At 32.9% G+C, this 21,864-nt stretch overlaps 1 protein-coding gene across 5 annotated transcripts in view; it reads right to left on the reverse strand.

Moving 5' to 3' along the window:
* NCKAP1 (NCK associated protein 1) overlaps nt 1-21,864 on the reverse strand; it is a 93,933-nt gene that overhangs the window by 40,476 nt on the left and 31,593 nt on the right. For 3 of the 5 annotated variants that reach the window (XM_053665084.1, XM_053665082.1, XM_053665086.1), the window contains 11 exons: nt 15,977-16,069; nt 15,725-15,781; nt 14,766-14,908; nt 14,592-14,682; nt 12,328-12,465; nt 11,492-11,540; nt 6,929-7,085; nt 4,006-4,062; nt 1,746-1,842; nt 1,403-1,509; nt 475-607 (listed from right to left, as the gene is read on the reverse strand). In XM_053665084.1, coding sequence (XP_053521059.1) covers nt 475-607; nt 1,403-1,509; nt 1,746-1,842; nt 4,006-4,062; nt 6,929-7,085; nt 11,492-11,540; nt 12,328-12,465; nt 14,592-14,682; nt 14,766-14,908; nt 15,725-15,781; nt 15,977-16,069 — 1,122 coding nt within the window. The remainder of the gene's footprint in view (nt 1-474; nt 608-1,402; nt 1,510-1,745; nt 1,843-4,005; nt 4,063-6,928; nt 7,086-11,491; nt 11,541-12,327; nt 12,466-14,591; nt 14,683-14,765; nt 14,909-15,724; nt 15,782-15,976; nt 16,070-21,864) is intronic. The other 2 variants (XM_053665085.1, XM_053665083.1) reach the window with 1 other exon arrangement.

The raw sequence follows: 21,864 nt of genomic DNA on the forward strand, positions 1-21,864 counted from the left end.
ATCTTTTTTTTTCTTTTAACTCTACAGACACCATCCAAGTTCAGATTTCATCAGCTCCCACCTAGCCTACTGCAATTTTCTTCTAATCTCTTTGCCTCCTCCCTTGGCCCCCAGTCAGCCATCAACCACAGTGAGCCAGGGTGATCTTTGCTAGATCTGTTTATGACTAACTTCTTCTTTTGGAAGGGCTTGTGTAATTTAGTTACTGTATACCTCCACCAGCAAAATAAACAATCATTCCCAGCATTGTGTTCACTCTGAGCTTTGTACATACTTAAGCATAATGACCACAACTTACGCATTCTCCCCTATAGATAAATGACCCCCTTGAAAAGATAATGACCATGAGTTATTTACATTTGTATCTCTACCATGTAACATGATTACATTTTATAAATGCTTGTTGAAGAAATGGATCAGTTACTACAAAGAAGGGAAGAAACAAAAGGGAGAATAACATGAAATAGTTTTTACCTGCACAAGTTCATTGAGGACAACAGCATCAAAGCCCGAAAGATACTGCACATAGTACCTCTGCATTACAGGTCCGTATTTCCTCACATGTGCTCTAAGCTCTTCCATGTAAAATATTAATTCAGCAATGTGCCTTTTGTTTAAATTCAAGAAAAAGGTTTCAAAATGTATTATTATCAAGGAACATGTGAAATGCCTTTGATATTACTATAAGAAATTTTTTTAAGAAAAATCATTATTAAACATTTAATGTCAACTATGTTTTAAAATTATTTTATACAAATATAGAAATCACAGAAAGCAAAAAAAAAAGCCAAGACTAAAAAACTGATAGAGGAAAACTCAAATGAACATAAATAACCATTTTAAAAAATACAAAAGACGACTGGGAAGAAATAAGATTTTTCTGTATGCTCTCATTTCTCTGCTTCATTTATCTAACTTCTATTGAGGGACTTGGCAAAAATAAAACACATTTCAAATGACGCACTGGGTTGAAATTCCGTAAGAATTCTTAGATTGGGGGTGGGCTGGGATGGAAGTAAAAAACAGAAAACTGCACTTGAACAACAAATAAATAAATAAACTAATAATTAAAAAGAATTCTTAGATTTTTGTGTATGTCACTTCAAAAAATGAATTCCACAGGAAAATTACTGGATATGGCAAAAAAAAAAAAAAAAAAAAAAACAAGAACTTTATGCCTCCCCCCAGGGTACTAGGATAGGAAACATTAAAAGCCATAATTTTAAATTCAAGCTGACTTTGCATTCTAAATCATATCACTTAGTGCTATTTTACAAATATTTATGACAAATATAAAAAGCCTTAAAATTTTTTCAAAATAATTTTACTTCAAAGGCCCCAATTTCCACAGCCTATAAATCAAAATATACAAAAAAGATTTTTTAAAATGTTGCTAACTTACTTATCTATAAAGTCATCTGCACTCTTCTTTGGCATGTTATCTGCATGACGAAGTAGCCAGATAATTTCATCACGGGCAAAGGATAATGCCATAAAAACAAAAAGCGCCTAATTAAGACAAAACAAAACAACACTACTTACTGTCACACAAAAATTAAAAACAAAACTTATTCATAAATATAAAAATCACTGGCAAGAATTGATAAAAGTCAAGTTCAGAAAGACATTAACAGAAATGAGATAACTGAGGAGATGGTTGGAAGTGTGTATGAGAGAGCATATATACAAGGAAAAAGTGAAGAAAACATAGATTGGTTAGTTGAAATAAGAATTAAATCAATTACCTTGGGACCCAGCAAGCCAGGTTGATCAGAGAGAACTGTAGCCAATTCTTTGAGTGCAGACCTTAAAAACTTGCGTCTTTCTCTGTGCATTGAACCACTATAGGAAAAGATGCTATTATAATTTGTTTCTACTAAAATTATTATTGTAAATTAAGTAACATCATTTTAGGGTCAACATCCAAAATTTAATTTTATGAAACAGAAGCCCCTTACAAATACCATGTTCTAGCATTTGCCATTGAATGACTTACCACTTTTATGTTTATCCTTGCCTTTCTTGTGCTGCTTTTGTAACCATGTTTATATTGTTTCTCTCTACCTATTAAAGTACGACCCAAACTTCAAGACCATTCCTGCAAGAAGCATTTCCCAATATCCAGATGTTTATTTCTGCTTAAGTTCTGCAATTTTAGTATGATGTAGCCTGACATTTTATAAACAGGACTGTAAAACCCTTGAAAGCACTCACTCTCCTACTGTATACATTTTTGTCACCCCTACACAGAAATCAATAAATATGACAACATCTAATTATACATATCCTTATTTACTAAGTATATTTTTATTAAATATAAAAAGCTGACTAAACAGATCTATATTCAATCAAAATACTTGGATGAGATCTATTTAGGACTCTAATTCAAAAAAAGAAAAATAAGGAAAGAAAAGGATAATGATAGGTATTCACAGACCAGGTATTCCATATTTGAATAATAAAGTACAAGATAAAAAATTTATTCTCATATATTAACATGGGAAAAATTATTAAATGTTCTAGCTATTCCAAGTCCTCGTACTATGCAAAATATACACTACTCTAAGCAAGTTTTTAAATTTACACAGGTGCAAAAAATAAATGGACACACATACACACACACCAAGTACATGCCAAAAAAAACAAGTATCAGATGTATGTAATACCAGAAATTTAGCTGTGAGACTGTAGATTAGTTGTAGAAAAGATTAAAATCCACCTCTGCCTATGTGACCTTAAGTTCCACCTTTTTAAAGCTTCAGCCATCTATAAAACAGAGATGATGACACCTGTCCCAAAAGATACATCTTTCATGCCTCCTATATAGTACTTTAACAATGTTATTTTAATTTCAATTACAAGTTTTTTTCTATCCGATAATAATAAAGTAACCTGGTATAATTTCTAAGAAAGTGGGCTAAAATTTTTGACTATTTTTACTACACAGGGTTGCTGCAAGGAGTCTGTGATGTTCCCCAACATCCAGGGAAAATTATGAAATACTGCACTTGACATATGGTAATGAGTGATAGAAATTACTGCTGTGACATTTGTGATTATTTTATATAATAAGTAGAATAAATAAAAATGTCTTACTTTTAAAAGATCTTTATAAGATAGCTACGACACCATACACCTGCTACAATAAGGTCTATCCAATGAATTGAAAATCTTATCTATTTCTGTAGGATAGGAAAGTAATTCTAATACAGTCCGAAGTACTATTTATACTACAGAATCACCTTTTTATAAATATAAGCCCTTCATTTAAGTGAAAAAAAATATGCATGAGGAAATTATGTAGCATAGGCAGCAATGAAAATGGATGGTTTAAATTCCCAATATTCATCCTATAGCCTAAACCTAAAATTGTAAAACCATGGTTCTATATTTTCCATCTATGGTAGGAGTACTTACCTTCTTTCTGCCTTATAAAAATACTGATAGTCAGATAAATATTCTACACCAGTTTACTATAGGCACAGCAATTAAAATGAACTATCAAAATGTTGGTGGTTATTTCACAAGAAATTTGAAAAGACCTAAAATATACCAATTTCTAATTTTAATTTATCTATATATTTACTAACAAACATATTTACTAAAATTTGAAAAAGGTGTGGAGTTAACGTACTTTGAAAAGTAAATACTATTTGGAAGATATGAAGATATGTCAGTTTTCATGAAGAAATACAAAAATCATCCCAACTTGCAAAGTACTGGCACGGAAGCAGAGTGGCAGTAAGAGACATGAATGATATATAAAACTCATTTGTATGGTACTTCCTTAGAACATTCTTACAAATACTTCAAAAATATTTAAAATTGGTCTGCACTGACTCCAAGGTTACAGATACTGAAGTCATACACTTATTGATTACAAGTCTCCCATTTCTATCACCACATTTTACACACCATCAATATGCACTCACTTCAACATAATAATGCTTTAAGAAATAAATTCTTCATGATTCAAAGTACCACGGATAAGACAGAACTACTTACGCATGTGACACTGCTGCCTCTTTGCATTCTCTTATGTCATTAATACGTTTATTATAGCTATGTGCAAAAAAAAAGGAACCACATTAATCTTAATTTAAGCAATAATGGTCAAAATAAGTTAATCGAATACTAAAAGTCAATTAAAAATGACATATTATCAACAAGAAAAACTGGCCCCAAACTGGATATGCATGGAAGGTGTCTACCTACATCCTTTCCTAGCTAACACCTTAAGTACCCAGTCAAGGATTCCTAGAAAAATAAATTTCAAAATACATTAAATCCAACAATAAAATAAAGTCACAAGGTAGATTTTTACTTTATTTAATACACTTAGGCCCAAGTGAGATACTAACATCATACTTGCAATGTAATAAACAGTGATTTAAAAATTTAAAGAGCTGACAAAGCTATTACTTCTGACTTTTTATCATTTCTGACTTCTTATGCAATCTCATAAGCATTAAAAAAAATTCTGAAAAAACATACTATTGATCAACTTCAGTGACTCTTTAGGGATGGGGTTTTTTGGTGGAGAAAATTGGGGCAGGAAAGCATTTGATTAAGCAAAACACCACCAATATCAAACAGTTTAAGGGTGCCATTTGAAATATATATTAATAAAGATATGTTCATGAATACTAGATACTAAAACTCAAATTCCTAAAAATTTTAAAGAAAACCTACCTATCTTCCTGAAAACCTGGCTAATGCCACTTAACACTAAGAACTTCAACTTGTGAACTACCATATTTTTTGGACCATAAGACACACTTAGGTTTTAGAGAAAAAAAGGAAAAAAATTTTGAAGCAAAAAATGTGGTAAAATATTTAATAACATAACTAACATAATATTTCACCAATGTAAATGTAATCAGAACTCAACAGCAGCATTAACAACCATTATTTCTCCCAAATTGGGGGGAGGGTGCATTTTATACTGAAAAATATGGTATGTACTCTAAGATTTGTATGTTCTTTGAGCACATGTCCAAAATATACTAATTCTGTAATCACTGTTCTTTGTATAAAGCTTTCATACTTAGGGTTTGACTTGCAATTATCATGATAATTCACATTTTAAATTGGATTTATCATTCACTATTTAATAAAAAATTAAAACTTCTCAACTTTAAATAGAGATATTTAAATGGTAAATTTATCATTTTAAAACAGCATAACAAAAAGACAACTCATTTTATAGTGTCATTAAACTTACTTGTATCATGCACAACAAAAGCTCACTCAATATACACAGATTACCTGGTTCTAAATGTTTACATATATTTAAATATGATTCCTCACAAAGATTGCCAATATGCTAAGACATCATACAATTTTCATGATTTTCAATAAAATCCTATGACCTGGGTATTTCTGGGTACTCCATCTAAAATAAAAACCAAGTAAGACCCCAAAAGTACACAGGGTACTGTTTCTCATCCCATGACTGAGAAACTACCTGCATGAGAATGTCAGACCCACCTACAGTGACAGGATTCAAAACAGTGAACACTTGAAAGAGGGGCTGAGTGAGGGAGAGGAGGGGGGCCAAAGTGACAGTACTAACCAGAAAGAGGCAAAACAGAATTTTCTGGCTATAACGGAAATGTTCTATATCTTGATCTAGGCGTTCACCTAGAATATTTATATGCAAAGCTGTTGAGCTTTACATCTAAAATGTGTTCATTTGTTTGTAAATTTTACCTCAATAAATTATTGTGTCAGGGGGTGTGTGGGGAGGGGGAGAGGGCAGATTCCTTTAACCTCTCCAAGAAACAAACACAGGAGATAGAGGAGGTTTGGAATGAGGCCCATGAACATGGACTCTAATGCATATCCCAGGGTAATTTATGCAAACTAAAATTTGAGACATACTGGTTTAATAGTGAATGTTAAACATATCTTTATTTTAAAATAACAGATGCTTTATTTTTATCTCAATTTAATTAGGACATTACAAAATAGGATATGAAATAAATGTAGTAAATTTAATTTCTAGCTGAAACTAACAAGCCCAGCATAACACTTCCAGGAACAGGGGATCCCGGGGTATTTCAGATGCTCCTAATTTCAAAAAATTTCATAACTGCTACAAGTCTGAGATCAACTTGCCTTTTTTTTTTATTAAAGATTTTACTTATTTATCTTTAGATGAGAAGGGGAGGAGGGAGAGAAATATCAATGTATGGTTGCTTCTCATGCATCCCCTGCTGGGAACTGGCCTGCAACCCAGGCATGTGCCCTGACTGGGAATCAAATCGTGGTTGTTTGGCCCACAGGCCCGTGCTCCATCCACTGAGCTACACCAGCCAGGGCTCAACTTGCCTTTTATATATTGGCTATAGAACCTTATGTGAAAAAAAATTCAGGCATTAAAAATTTAAAGGAACAAACTTCTGAAAATTATTTGCCTTACAGAAAATGAATGTAAATGAGTCATCTGGAATACCTTCCTATTAAGGAAACATAATTTCCAATACGCAGGGGTGACATCTATAACTGTTATAATTAATTTAATGACATATTTTTTATTCATATATTTTTATACATTCACTGTAATCTAAAAGAGCACTTCTAAAGAATTCAAAACTCTAAAATGTATATGGTTCTTTCAGTAATATTTTTCTCTAAAACCGTATTATGATTTCCAAAAATGGACCTATCTTCTTTCTCCTGGAATACAAGTTTGAAAAAGGCAGAAACACTAGATATTTTAATCTGTGAGGTTACCCATAAAAAAATATAAATAATAGCATATCAGGATGATTGTTAAAACTTGCTGTGACTATTAAGATGATACGGGCAGTATTTTCTTGCATGAGGTGACCCTTCTCTATTCCCAAAACTTCAATCAAGATATCTCACTCTTTACCCTTATCCAAAAAAGACAAAAAGAAAAAAAAAACTGAAAATGCCATACCCTCGTATGTTTACGAATAAGTCTTCTGCAGCTTTGTGAATGTGGAAAACTTCATCCCGAAAGAGAGAGAGGCAAGAGCTACTTTGAAGAGCTAGCTTCCAAAGGTTCAGTGCTGTTGCATCAGTATTGAGGATTCCATGGCACAAAATGAAGCCAACTTTAAATAAAAAAGAATAGTAAATACAAGTATAAAAGTTTCCCAAAGTTAAGTTCCTTCAGTTACAAAATAGCTTTTCAAAAATACAGAAATATAAACACCATCACTAAATTGAGGCTTTTAAGTGACAGGTCATAATTCACATACAAACAAGATGGCAAAAATACTGCTTTTTCAAAAATTTTCTCTATTCAGCAAAATTAGTTCTTTGAACTCAGACTGACAAAAAGGGGAAAAAATATCACTTCTGTGTTGTGAAAGAAGTCATTTTAAAAAATGAGTTAAAGATGGTTTTAGAAATACTTATAAATTTAATATTTTAAGCTAGAGATCAAAATTACTAATTAACATATAATAATCATCACAGTTGCAATTAATGAAAAATAATGCTAATCTACTTTTCTAAATCATCAGAATAAATGAAATAGTATCTTATATTTTCATAGCAATTTACAGTGCATTAAATAATTTTTTCCACACATTATCTCACATGATCCTGTGTAGTAGATAAAGCAGGTCAATACTGTTCTTTTGTAGTTGAAGAAATAAAGGTTCAAAGGCTTGACTAAAGTTATACTATTAAATTAGAGCTAGACTTAGCCCCATGTATTTACCCTTAAAATTCTTTCAATATATTATGTTGTTCTCTATTACATGAATTCCAGTATCTTTTACCTTTTGTTATCTAATTTGGAAACCCTACACAAAGATATGAGGGGGACCCAAAATGTTATTATTAAAAATTGTGTATTTATTCTTACATGTGTAAACTTCAGTCGCCTTCAAAAGTGCACTTCATACAATACATCTATCAAGATGTTTTTTCTACTGCTCAAAACAGTTTCTAAACTCATCAATTTTTATGCCTTTTAGCTTCTGCCATTTTTTGTTTCACCTCTTCCACTTCAGCAAAACAATTCTCTTTGAAGACTTTTTTCATTCAGGGAAACAAAAAAAAAGTCACTCAGAGCAAGATCAGGTGAATAGGGAGGGTGAGGTATGGGGATCATGCTGTTTTTGGTCAAAAACTGCTGAACTACTTAGCGTGATATGGGCAGGTGCACTTGGAAATTAACCATTATGAAATGGGAAAATGTTTAAAGAGATTCAAAAAATTTTTCACTGAACCCAAATGCATCCTTCTCACAACACCAGCTGGTGCACTGATACGCATGGGTTCCTAGAACCCTCACCTAGTGGGGAAAGCCTGTACTACAAGTGGCCTGTCCTCCAGAAGATAACTGCCTTTTTTCTGGGTCCCCACCCTATAATCCTATACATGTTTGTTGATGCCTCTTCTCTAACCTTCTATAATAGGCCATAAACCCTCTTTTATCATTCATTCAACACTTATTCAATGCCTACTGTCCAGTTACAAAGCAATCATGTTTTCTGTGAGATATCCCTGAAACTGTCATCACTCCCATCTTTAAACTCCTGAATCATTAACACATCACTTGCCATTTATCTTTTTATTCTTCTTAAAGCAACCTTTCTTTAAAAGTACCTCTACACAACCGAGCTAACTCTTTAAACAGGTATTTATTGTGCAGTCTATACATGCAGCAGTATATTTATATCCCTGAATTTCCAGCATAAAAATATTTTTCATAAAACAGGGCCTGTAGATATAAGCCAATTATTTGATCTGGTATGCAACCAAAGAAAAATACATGTACCAAAACTAAAAGAATCCTCAAGAGAAATTTTGTTTATAAATAATTTTTTTGCTGATGTACTACTAACTCTTTTTACTCTTAACCCCTGAGTAAAATGAGGTTTCACGTAGTGTCTCACATCTCACAAAATTGCTGTTAGGTAAAAAGTTTCTCTAAAAACATTATCAGTAATATTATGAATTACCATATATTTTATTTCCTTAAGATAAGACTTCCATTACAAATTAAAGCATATCTTTTGTTTATGATAGAAACAAAAATTAATTTAAAATAAACTGTTCAAGATTAAAAGGATGGTTTATTAATTAAGTTACACATTAAACTACTTTTCCTATTAAGGTCTGAATGAAAGAATAAATTTTTAAAAAACTTTAAACCCATAAAAATAATGGAGAACAGAAGACCAATACTGGACAAGAAAGTTAAAGAAAATCTTTGAAGATAGAAAGTACATAAAACTGGACTATCTATCAATTTAAAAAGAGACTGGAATAAATAATCTAAACTTCAGACATAAAGACAGATCTTTCCCTGAGTCCTCTGAGCCCAGCCAACAGAAAAAAAGTAAACACTGAAAAGAACATCAGGATAAGTTCCTTTATAATTGCATTTCAAATATCTGTGTCCTCAAAATCCCAGACCCTCAGTAACTCTTGGCCCCAGACTATATTTGTAGACCTATGATCCTCCAACTTTTGATTGCATCAAAATCACCAGGAAGGCTCATTAAAGAACAAATTGCTGGGATCCATCCACAGAGTTTCTGATTTAGTACATCTAGAGTGGAGATCAAGACTCTGTGTATCTAACAAGTTCCTACGTGAGATGCTGCTGGTCGGGGGACAATACTTTGAACTATTCCAAGAGCAAAGCCCTAAAGAAAATAGGGCTTGTCCCCTTGTCCCCTGGCTGTTGTATAAGTCAGTGAATTGAGTGGCAGCCAGCAAACCAAAGGGTCACCAGCTTGATTCCCATTCAGGACACATTCGTGAGTTTTAGGCCAGGTCCCCAGTAGTGGACAGGCAGGAGGTAACCACATAATGATGTTTCTCTCCCTCACTTCCCTCATCTCTAAAAATAAAATAAATAAAATCTTTAAAAAAGAGAAGGAAAGAAAATAGATTATCTTCTGTAGAAAAACCCTAGTATGGGAACCGGGATCAAAAAAAAGAAGTAAATAGTTTGAGGTAACTCTTTACCTTTATATTAATTCTACTCAAGGCTCAATATATGAAAGCAACAAAACAGAGTAAATCCTCTTTATTTTAGCAACTATGGGTTACCCCAATGTGTCTGCCTTCTTCTTCACGCCCACTTATCTTCCCGTAGGATAGCCTGCCTTCTGACCCATCTCCCTGTTCACTACACAAAGTCCTGCAATCGGTACTCCCATTTAAGGGAAAACAGTGCCCTCCAACTCTAGAGGTCGCACATGCCACCTAAATCTACTCATCACCTCAATTCTTCAGCCATATGTCCATAAACATAAAACAACCAAGGATCACTATGTATTTCAGCAAAATCAACACTTCGAAAGCTGGGTTTTTGAATCAACTAAAAGACAAAGCATGAAAATTTTAACTATATTTATAGAAAAATATGTAAATACCACAAACCCGATCAATGCAAAAAAATTATAATGACTAAAAATGGCTAAGAGCAGAGAGTTGGTGCTAAATTCCACCCCTTTTATACTAATAAGACTGCTACTCAAAGTGCCAGTGCACAATAAGATTAAGTAGAAAAATTAAAAGTATTTAGAAACTTCTATAAAAATTTGATAATTATTTCTGAATAGAAATCTTAACAAAATCTAATTGTTAAATTAAATCTAATAATTAAAAATGTAAGTTTTCGTTTCAAGTCTTTGCTTGTTACTTTATTTCTGATAATTCTAGTAACTCATTTCTATTGTATTTTATAAGAGTATCAATCCAAAAATCATTAAAAAAGAAAAGTGGTCTCTCACTATAGAGATACACTGTAATAAAAGTCAGTACACAGTATCAAAAGATTAATAAATCAAGAAAGAACTGCAAGAACTAGAGGGAAGGCATGGGTGGAAGTGGAAGAGGGTATGGGGATAAATGGTGATGAAAAATAAAGTAGCATTTAAAAAATATTTAAATTTTTAAAAATTTAAAAAAGAATTGTAGTAAATAAAAAACAAAACTGCTCAAAGTTATTCCCTTCTGCCAGTGGACCTGGGGTGGTAGAAGGAATTACATTACAGCTTTTCTCATTTTGTATTTTAGGTGTGTCTCTATGTCTATTTTCCCCGCAGTTGTGAACTTCTTAGGGGCAGAAATGAGGAGTAATTTTATTTCCTTTGCAACTAACAAACTGCCAAACATATGAATCATATATTATATGTTCTGAAGTAAATTAATACCAAAACCTTAACTGAATAAAAGCAGTATTTAAAAAATCATTAAAACAAAACAAAAATTTAGTTTTGATGGCTTTGTTGAAAGACAATATAATGTAAACCATGAGAACTGGAGTTAGCCTGGATTCTTTCTTTGTCACTATCACTTACTACCTGTGTGGATTAAGTTTTAAGTTCCTCTTCTATAAAACAGACCATCTATCCTGACAGGGTCAGTATGAGGACTGAATGAGGTAAGGCCATATAGAAGGTTTAGCACAGAGTAACACGTTATCTGTTATTTTTCTCTAAAACTTAAAATCTGAGGGGTAATCACGAAACTATTCAATTTTACTTACAGATAATCCATTTTTCCATTGCGTCCAAAGAGAGATATTCACAAGGCATCTTAAAAGAGAAAATATAAATTTGTGATTAAAAGAAATTCTTTATTAAAAAAAAAACCAATATCCATACTGAATGACTCTCCTCTGACTTCTAAGAATTCTCACTATTCAACTGTTGGCTCAAATAGCACAACAAATTTGAAAGTTGGATAAAAGTTTCATATCCTATATTTAAATGTGCAGTCCAAAAGGACAATGAGAGTGGTGCTGCTTTCAAATTTACATGCCTCAAAACCTCTCTTTAAAAAGTACTGTTATTAAATCTTATTCAATCTGATGACAGCTTCCAAATTTCCCAAGTCTATTTCAGAGTTTGCAGTATTCCAAAGGATAAAATAGGCAAGTTAAAAAAGATTTATGTATAATGGATGCTCACTGCCTCACCCAAATCAGGAACTATGTGTGCATAAGCCCTATATTCATATACACAGAAAAAAGACTGAAAAGAAATATAAGAACATATAGTAACAATTTTCTCTAGTTGGTAAGATATGGCGTTAGTTTTTGTTTTCATTCTTTATAAATGTCTGCACTTTCTAAATTTTCTACCATAGAGAACACAACAAACTTAAACTTTATAAGAAAGTACTCACCCTACTCTTTGTATTAACTTAGCATCAAAATCTAGAAATAAAAACACTAAATAGTTTGTATTACTTAACTATTGTGCATTTTACGATTAACTTCACTGATAAATAATATTAATTGGAATTTTGCTATATCACTTTAACTGATTTTTTAATCAATTTTACTATTTTCCATCACAAAAGGGAAAAAGAGAATCATACGGTGTCCGACTGTGCAGGATTAAGCATTGTACTGGGCGCACTGATGAGACTCAGTAATTGGGCGTTTCTCCACTGGTCAGCTGAAAGATTCCTTCGAGGATATACCATCTGAAGAGAAATTAGTGCATCTGAAAGAGACTAATTAAAATGCAGAAAAAGAAAATCAAGGAATAAAAATTTATTTTTCCTCTTCCATTTAATTCCAGTTATAACCACCGGACATTTCTAACTGTACCATCTTAAAACAACAGAGCCCAATTATAACTGTATTTCTTTCTCTGAGGTCCGTCCCGGTGACCCTCTTCTAAATTGTTTTGAAGTCTCTTGAAAGCTACACAGATTCTCTACATTAGTGGACAAGAGTTTAGGCTCATGAATCACATTACTTTTTAAAGGTCAAAATGTTTGGCAATTTTAGAATCTTTATTTCAAAGGCATAGAAAGCCTACTGTCATCCTTTTGTGTATGACTTTCTACTCTGATAATTCTCACTGAAAGAAAAAGACATTAAGATTGTACAATTAAAGTGCTAATAGAGATCAACCTATTTCATATTTCTCGTAAAATGCCTTATAAAATAACCCACTGAACTCTATCTTAATAAATTACTTAACTTATATTTACCACTTGGTCTGTTAACTACAGCTTTACCACCGAGGTGGTTAATTTTTCATCTCATCTGCTTCTAGCTTGCTTTTAACTGTCTTCTGCTATTCATCTCTGCTTCTTAGAAATTCTGTAGAATGATTTTTTAATCAGGCTGCACATAAATTGCCAGTGAGTTTGTTCAGAACACAGAACACAAGGATTCACCTAAAATTTTGTGAAAAAGAATTGATGGGACTAGTAATCAGGAATCTGTATTATTATTACACTTCACCAAGTGATTCAGAATCGGTTTTGAAAATTAATTAATTAAATTAAAGTTAACTTATTTTGAACAAATCCTAGCAAATACACGATACTCAGACATATCAGAGAGCGTCAGAAATATCAAGATTAGAAAATAACTGATCTAATCTGAATGGTCAATTCTCCTCAAGTAACTATGGAGAACTTAAAAAAGAGATCCAACAGCCTTTGAAGAAATTTCCATCAACTAAGTGGGAAAAGAACAAAAACTGGTGCTAACTATATGTCAAAAAGAAAGAGGGGCATAGATTCATACAAAACGCTCTATTACTAAAAATCTTTTTATCATCCAAAGAGAACAATGAACCAAGATACTAATATCCTGGGATTTAGTTCTGATTTTACCACTATTGCTGAAAAATGACCCCTCATGTCACCTCTCCAGCCTTCACTTCCTTATTTATAAATAATATGGATGGTAAGCTAACGATAAATTTCCTTGATATGTTTAGGAACAATCGTTCTTTCAATTATCACTAAGAAGTCATTAGCAAAGAAGTCATAATGGCAAGACTCCTTAGAAGCAAAATTATTTCATTAAAATGTATTTTTTAGTATATCATAAAGGAGAGACATTCCAAATTATTTCCACAAAACTACAATTTTTTTCTCTTAAGAGCCTATATTATAATAATATAGCTAAAATTTATCAAATACTATATTATCTAAATACTTTTAATGAAGTAACTAATTTAATCCTCATAGTAATCATAGAAGTAGGTACAATCATTATTCCATTTTTACAGGTAAGAAAACTGACATACAGTGAAACTGGTTAAATACCTTGTCCAACACTGTACAGTTAGCAATTGGCAGAACAGGGATTAGCACTCAGGCAGCCTGGTGTAGCAGGAGTCATTCTCAAAATAGTAGACTTTGCTACCTCTACACCCTATATTAAATCTAAAAACTATAATGGATCAATATACTACTGAGATTCTTCTATACACTACTCAAACTGTAACTAATTAGTGTCCTGGTTCACAATTAGATAAAACTATGCATAGTTATTATTCACATAATTTTTGTCCTGAAAGTTTGACACTCTACCTTTCCACGCTCGACCTCTGTCACATGACTATTAAAGCACACCTGAAACCCCGCTCTTATTGTCCCGACCAGTTCAGCTCAGCTAGTTAGGCATTATGCCAGTTCAATTCCTGGTAAGGGCACATGCCTAGGTTGTGGGTTCAGTCCCTGGTCGGGCATGTATGAGAGGCAACCAATCAATGTTTTTCTCTCACATCCATGTTTATCTCCCTCTCCTTCTCTTTTCCTCTCTTAAAAAAATTTTTTTAAATCTTTTAAAAATTATTAAAATCTTTATTTAAAAAATAAAAAGCAGCTTTTACCTTACTATGGGGTACAAATTCTTCCATCATCTTCTTTAAAGGGTTTTCATAATCCACAATCATCTGACCAAGGCGTGGATATTCTCGGTCACTTAAAATAGACATATCAAATTTCACTGAGCAGTAAGCCATCAAATTGAGAATTTCACAAAGATTTTTATAATGCAGGTCTACCTTGCTCCGTGGGTCATTTCATGAGCATAGTTATACAATCCAATGATTGCCTTCCTTTCTTCAATTCGAGAGAGCAGTATCATTAGTGTTGTATAGGTTATGATCAAATCTAAGTAGTTCTTTGTTAAATCAAAGTTTACAGTCTGGAAAAAAACATCAAGTTTAACTCCTTCCTATTTTGTCAACTTTTAAACACATGTATGCATACACACACCAATCTTCAAGGAAGCTACTATAAGCTAATAACTTTCTATAGTTAGTTATTCTATCCCCATTTCTGAAATTCTAATTCCTTTCACCAACAACATGTCTAAAATTTGGGAATTACAAATACAGTTTTGTGCTTGTGACAGAATTTTATGGGTGAAAAAGAGTTTAAATTAACAGTAGTTTAAAAGAATAATCAAAACAAGAGTAAGAAACAATGGAGCCCCGGCTAGTGTAGCTAGGTGGACTCAGTGCAGGCCTGCAAACCAAAGGTTCGCTGGTTTGATCGCCAGTCAGGGCAAGTGCCTGGGATGCAAGCCAGAATCCCAGTAGCGGGTGTGCCAGAGGCAACCATGCATTGATGTTTCTCTCCTTCCCTCTCTCCCTCCCCTCCCCTCTCTTTAAAAATAAATAAATAAAATCTTTTAGAAAATACACAAAATATTTTTAAAAAGAAAAAATTAGAGCCAGTTTCACTAAGCAAGAAAAGGAGTATTAAGTAAATGAAAAGTTTAGCCATCAAGTCATTGGAGACATTTTTCACTTTGACTTATGCAGTGATTCAGATAAACAAGGTAAATGAAAATACATTTTAACTCATCTTACAAACACAGTACAAAAGAAGCCAAGTAACCAATGCTAAAACTTTATATACGAGTTGTATACATTTTCTCTAAAGAAAAGGATTTGGTCCCCTTACTATACTAGAAATAAAAAACAGAAACGGAAATTCTTCTGAAAATAATACTTACAATATCAAAGAAGACTTGGCAAACATCAATAGTATTGAGCAATTCACAAACATGGTCCTGAAAATAAAAGTTTATTTTAATCTTTTACCTATATAAATAATGTAAAATTCAGAAACACACAATAATATATATTTGAAAATTCAGTTCTAGAAGAATTTCAATTTACTATCTACGAATGACAAAGTGATTTACAAATTAGCAAATATTAAATCAACCTCTGAAATGTTAAATTTTATGTATTAAAATACATACCTTGAATTCCATAACATCTACAAATGTGAAGTAATATAATGCCAGATTTTTCAGAATCTCTGATTTTTCTTTCTGTAGCTGTGCAAGCTGTTGCTGTAAAAACAAAATTAGAATGCACTGTTCACCAAGAACAAAAATATTTAATTTTACTACAAACTACTGTCTTCTATGATTGCTATGTGAAAACACACGCTTTTAGAACAGTATTTCTAAATGATTAAGGCTTTTTTAAAAAACCAAAATACTTGAGACACCAAATGCTAATAGTAATCAGCAACTGACAGTTGTGAGGCTAAAAAATGAATCAAAGCAGATTAGTACCAAACTGCACTACTATTAAGGAAAATCGTAAAATGTTAGGAAAAATAATTATCAAATGAACTTTAAAAAAAAGTAAAAACCACTCATGAGCATGATCACATTACTAGAAGTGGAAGAAAAGAAGGTGAAAAACATTACAACTTACACTACAAAAAACAATGTTTTAGAAATTTGTAACTTACCAAAAAGAACATCCAGGCAAAGCCACGTTACGCATGCAAAATAAAATGTAGATACAAACATAAAATACAGTAAAGGTTCCCTGACCAGATCCACAAAACACAATAATACATTAAACAAAAGCAAAAACCACAACAACAAAAAAAGAAATGAGAAAGAAGCAAAACTAGAGTTAAGACACTGGTAAACACATGAAAGAGGAAAATGTGAATACAAAAGAAATATTATCTCAATCAGTTGAATTACTAAATTTAGAAGTCCTAAGTTTTCTTTTTAAAACAACCATTACCAGTAATATGATTTGTGAAAGAATCCAGTCATATTTACTGCCCTCTATTATAAGACTGCCGGAAGTCCAATAAAACAGTTAGAACCTTGATACTGAGTGCAGTCTACAACTTCCATATCATTTAGGCCTTGTTAGAAAAGTGGAACCTCAGGCCTAAATCAAACCTACTGAATCAGAATCGGCCTTTTAACAAGATACTGAGGTGATCTGAATGCTATTAAAGGTCTAAGAATCACTAGTCTACTTGAATGAGAAAAAATGAGAAAGTGGTTCAAACTTGCTATGAGAAAGCCCTCACAGTTTTGAGGTCCTCTTACTGTTCTTTGTATACTTGCCTACACCGGGGGGGGGGGGGGGGGTGAGGTAAGAGGTGCCTCTATATATAATTGCATTAAACTATCATATAAGCAAGAGTATTTAAAGCAGTGAACATAACATCAGGAGAAGAGTCAAAAAACAGAAAACTATAAAAAGACTATTTAAAACAGAAGCCTAGCAATTTGGTAGAGTCAATTACTACAGGGTCAATTACCCTAAATACTAAAGTCCCCAAAGCAATTTTAAAAATTAATTATGTTTGAAAAAGATACATAAATGAAGTATTTCATTGCACAAATGCCAAGCAAATGAAGGTATATACTTATAGTGCTATGTAACTCTTTTTAGCTTTACCTATGAGTAGCTGACTTTATTTTGAACAATATATCTGTTTCAAAACAATTCTATGTTTTTATGTACATTTTTAAGTATTACCACCACAACATCAAAGATACTTATTTTAAAATGATTCTATTCCATATTTATTACACTACCACTACCTTTACCTTGTTCAACAACATCAGACATTTATGACTGACGTCTTACTCCCTTTTCTTACTTTTCAGTGCTTTAAATTTGAGTTTTGAAAATATGTAACAGGTGAAAGTAGACTCATAATAACAGGATAAGAGGCACAAGTATAATATGGTCTCTGCTGAGCCTCATTATTAATAGTGCCTCCTTTCAATGTCTAATTTGGACAAAAATAACACGTTCACCATCATATTTATTATAGGCCTTAATGATCCTTTGAACATTCACTTCACATAGTCAGAACTTAATGCCCACAAAACTTAAAAGAATCTTCCCCAAGTTTTATAACTCCTTAATTACAGGGCAAGGATTAGAAATCTCATCATCTTACTCCTAAAAAAATTTTTCTACTATTGCACATGCCTAGCACCTCCCTTGTTAATAAAATCTCATTACAGTCTAAATTTCTCCTTCAACTTTATTTCCCCCAAAACCAAACATAAATAGCTTCTACAGTGGCTAAATAATTTACTGAACTAACAGAGGTCTGAATTCAAAATAATCAGATAAGTTTTCAAAGCTCTACACAATTTGGCCCTAACTATCTTTCCAATCTTAATTTCCCATACACAATACACAGTAGTCAAAAGAATTCACTATGTTCTATACATATTTCCTGTTTTCTTAATCTTTCCTCGAATCAGGTGTCCTAATTGCACCACTTATCTATTGTATATCCAAATCCCACGACTCCTAAACCACTTAGTTTAAATGATAACTGCATTTTCAGGAAACAGCCTGGATTGAACCTCTTCCCTGTTCAATGTTATTTGTATCTCCCTCTTCAAAATGTGTATTATTTCTAATAGTACCACTTTTTACATTGTATCAAATAATCTACACAACCTTTATAACACAGCTCTGCACATAAAAAAGTACTCAATACAAACATCAATCAGATGAGTGATCAGGACAAATTTAGAAGACTTTTACACATCAACGTAAGAAAGATGACATGTTTTGGTAGGTGATGCTAGGAAGCCTACCTCCTTTTATGCTACCACAGCTAAAAGACTTTACCTCTCACAACCTGATTTCCTCATCATCAAAATGGGAGCTGATGTGTACAGTTAACGAAGATAATATACATGAGGACCTGTAACAGTGCCTGGCAACCAGAAGCTGCTCGTTAAATAGTAGGTGAGTAACAAATAAGGCTCACAGACGACCTCTTCAAAATAAGCCAAAAATAAAGGTATTTTAATTAATCCCAACACCACTAATATTTGCTGAATATGCACTCTTTGCCAGGTATTATTCCAAAGACTCTGGAAGTATCTCACATGATCCCCTCAACATCTCTATGAGACAATTACAGTTATGTTCCATATCTAATGAAAATAAATTTAATAAAGCTCTGCATGAAAGAATTTAACTATGACAACAAGCAGTGTCTTCAATTCTCTTAGGCCTCAACTGCAAAAAAAAAGGAAAAAAGCTACATTTTAGTTCTTCAAATGGAGTAAAAACTACCAAAAGGTATTGAACCTTAGGTTCAGCATCCATAACAAGGTTTTCTTAATTCATCATCTCATTGTCTTATAGTAAATAAAAATCAGGACCCTGGCTGGCATGGCTCAGTGGATTGAGTGCTAGACTGAGAAGCAACGGGTCACCAGTTCGACTCCCAGTCAGGACACATGCCTGGGTTGTAGGCCAGGACTCCAGTGGGGGACATGCGAGGTGCAACCACACATTGATGTTTCTCTCCCTCTCTTTCTCTTTCTCTTCCCCTCTAAAAACAAATAAACAAGGTCTTTTAAAAAACAAAAATCAGAAAATGGTGTAAGAACATAGATCAGTTCTTACACCAATAAACTGATGTTATACAACGATACATTAGAAAAGCACAATTTCAAGAGGAACTGATTCTATTCTCTTTAATAGCACATCATGAATACACAGATTAAGTATATTAACAAAATATATACATGTACAATGCTTTAATTAAAATTTCTAACTATAGCCCTGGCTGGTGTGGCTCAGTGGACTGAGCACTGGCCTGAAAACCAAAAGGTCACTGGTGTGATTCCCGGTCAGGGCACGTGCCTGAGTTGCATGCCATGTGTCCAGCTGGCAGTGTGTGACAGGCAACCAATCGATATCTCCTCCTCTTTTTCCCTCCCTTCCCATCTCTAAAAATAAGTACAACTTTTTAAAGTAAAATTTCTAACTATGGATCATTATTCTTAACATTCAAGTAAAATGTGTAAAAACTTAATTAGAATAAACTTTAGCCAAGAAGACTGCAAAATAAGGTCCTATCTTTGTACATAAAAATCTTGGAAATTAATTTTTGTTCAATTAAAAAAACAAAGTGATGAACAAAATATAAACAAAGGCATGGACATATGGAACAGATTGACAGCTGTCAGAGAGGAGAGGTAAGAGGGGGACTCATTGAAAGAAGGTGAAGGGATTAGCCAAAGAACATACATGTGTAACTCATAGATACGATGATGGCCAGATGGAAGGGGGCTTGGGGAATGGGTCAAGATGGGCAAAGAACGAAGGAAGGGGTGAATGAGGACATCTGTATTAGTGTCAACAATAAAAATAAAAGGGGGAAAAACATTTTCCATACCAAGATAAGTATCTAGAAAATAAGTACAGTTTTCATTCTTTCAAAGTACTAGCAAATTACAATAAGAAATTAATGTGTACAAAAGCCAATTCACTCATTTTCAACAGGAAAAAATGTAGCTTTAGTTTTTTATTCATACATTTAAATTATCTTCTTTCATTATCAACACTGCTTATGCATAAATTACTTTCTCCATCTAAGTTATCCTATTTGTTTGCTCCTTTAATAAACAACTGAGTGCAGAGTTTGGTTTCAGGGACAATTCTGTTCTACTTCTTAGTATGATACTCTAAACCAGACTTTAAAAAAAATAAAACACCTTTTTTAAAGAGCTGTACAGCTACCCCCGCAGTCATCAACTCTCATCTGGACTACTACAGCATCCTCCTACTTAGTCTCTATACTTCTGCTCTTGCCTCTTCACTCTTCTCCACACAGCAGCAGGAGAGTGGCATTGTAAAGCAATATACTAACTATCCTCAAAAAATTATACCAGTGATGGTTATGTAAGATGTTAAAACCAGGTGAAGAGAATATAGGAACTCTATACTATCTTTGCAAACCTTCTTGGTTTAATATTATTTCAGTGGTTCTTTAGGTTCAGCATCCATAACAAGGTTTTCTTAATTCATCATCTCATTGTGACAGGAAAATTCCAATGGTTTTCCATCACACTCAGAATAAAACACAAAGTCCTTACCAGAATAAAATCTTAAAAGGACTCCTGCCTATCTCTAAGACCTAGTCTCCTCTAAGAGCCAGCCTCACTCAATATTGGTCTGCAGTGTTCACCAAATTTGCCAAGCTTGCACCCACCCCAGAGCCTTTGCATTCGTATTCCTTCTCATGTCTGGGATGCTATTCTCTCCTTCCACGCATACCTCACTCCCTCACCTCACTTCTCTTCAGAAAAGTCATTGTTGAACACTCTTATCTAAAATAATCTCCACACCCTCATTAGTTTAACTCCTTAACCTGCCTTCTATTTCTTCCTACCACTTCTTTCCAAAATTAAAGTAAGTATTCCTTTTAGCCATTTGTCTAACATCCCAACTTGAATTTAAAGTCCATGGGAGCAAAATTTGTATTACTTCCTGCTATATCTCCAGCATCTAGAATATTGGTACACAGCAATGCACTATAATAAGTAAATAAGTAAATAAATAATCAATCCTCAAGTTTCTCAACATAAAACTCATAGAGGCAATTATTAAATTGCACTGATTATAAATGAATTCAACAAAGATATCAAATCATGTCTCAAATGAATTTCTGCATCCTAACACGAAGTAGTGATTTAATCCCTTGAATAAATCCTGAAAACAGGACAAAATATTTTATTATGACCTTTCAGTATAGAAAAGCATGAAAGAAAGAAATAAGGTACTACAGAGGATGACATATTTATATCAAATATATGCAAATTTCCAAGGATTGCCTGAAAATCCAAATTAACACAAAGATTAGTCATTTTTAAAAAGGTTCACAGGACACTATAGAACTTTTCTTTTATCACATACAAAAGATTCTACCGGCAGTCAGTATTTTAGAAATGCATTTTTCTGAGCAAAGGATAATACATTTCAGGAAAAGTTACCCTAACCCTTACCTAGAAAATAAGCATTACTTTAAAATTTGTCACTTCACAGATACAGAGAACAG

The sequence above is a fragment of the Artibeus jamaicensis genome, unplaced genomic scaffold (genome assembly GCF_021234435.1).
Source record: "Artibeus jamaicensis isolate MK-2021 breed Jamaican fruit bat unplaced genomic scaffold, CSHL_Jam_final contig_391, whole genome shotgun sequence".
Lineage (NCBI taxonomy): Eukaryota > Metazoa > Chordata > Mammalia > Chiroptera > Phyllostomidae > Artibeus > Artibeus jamaicensis.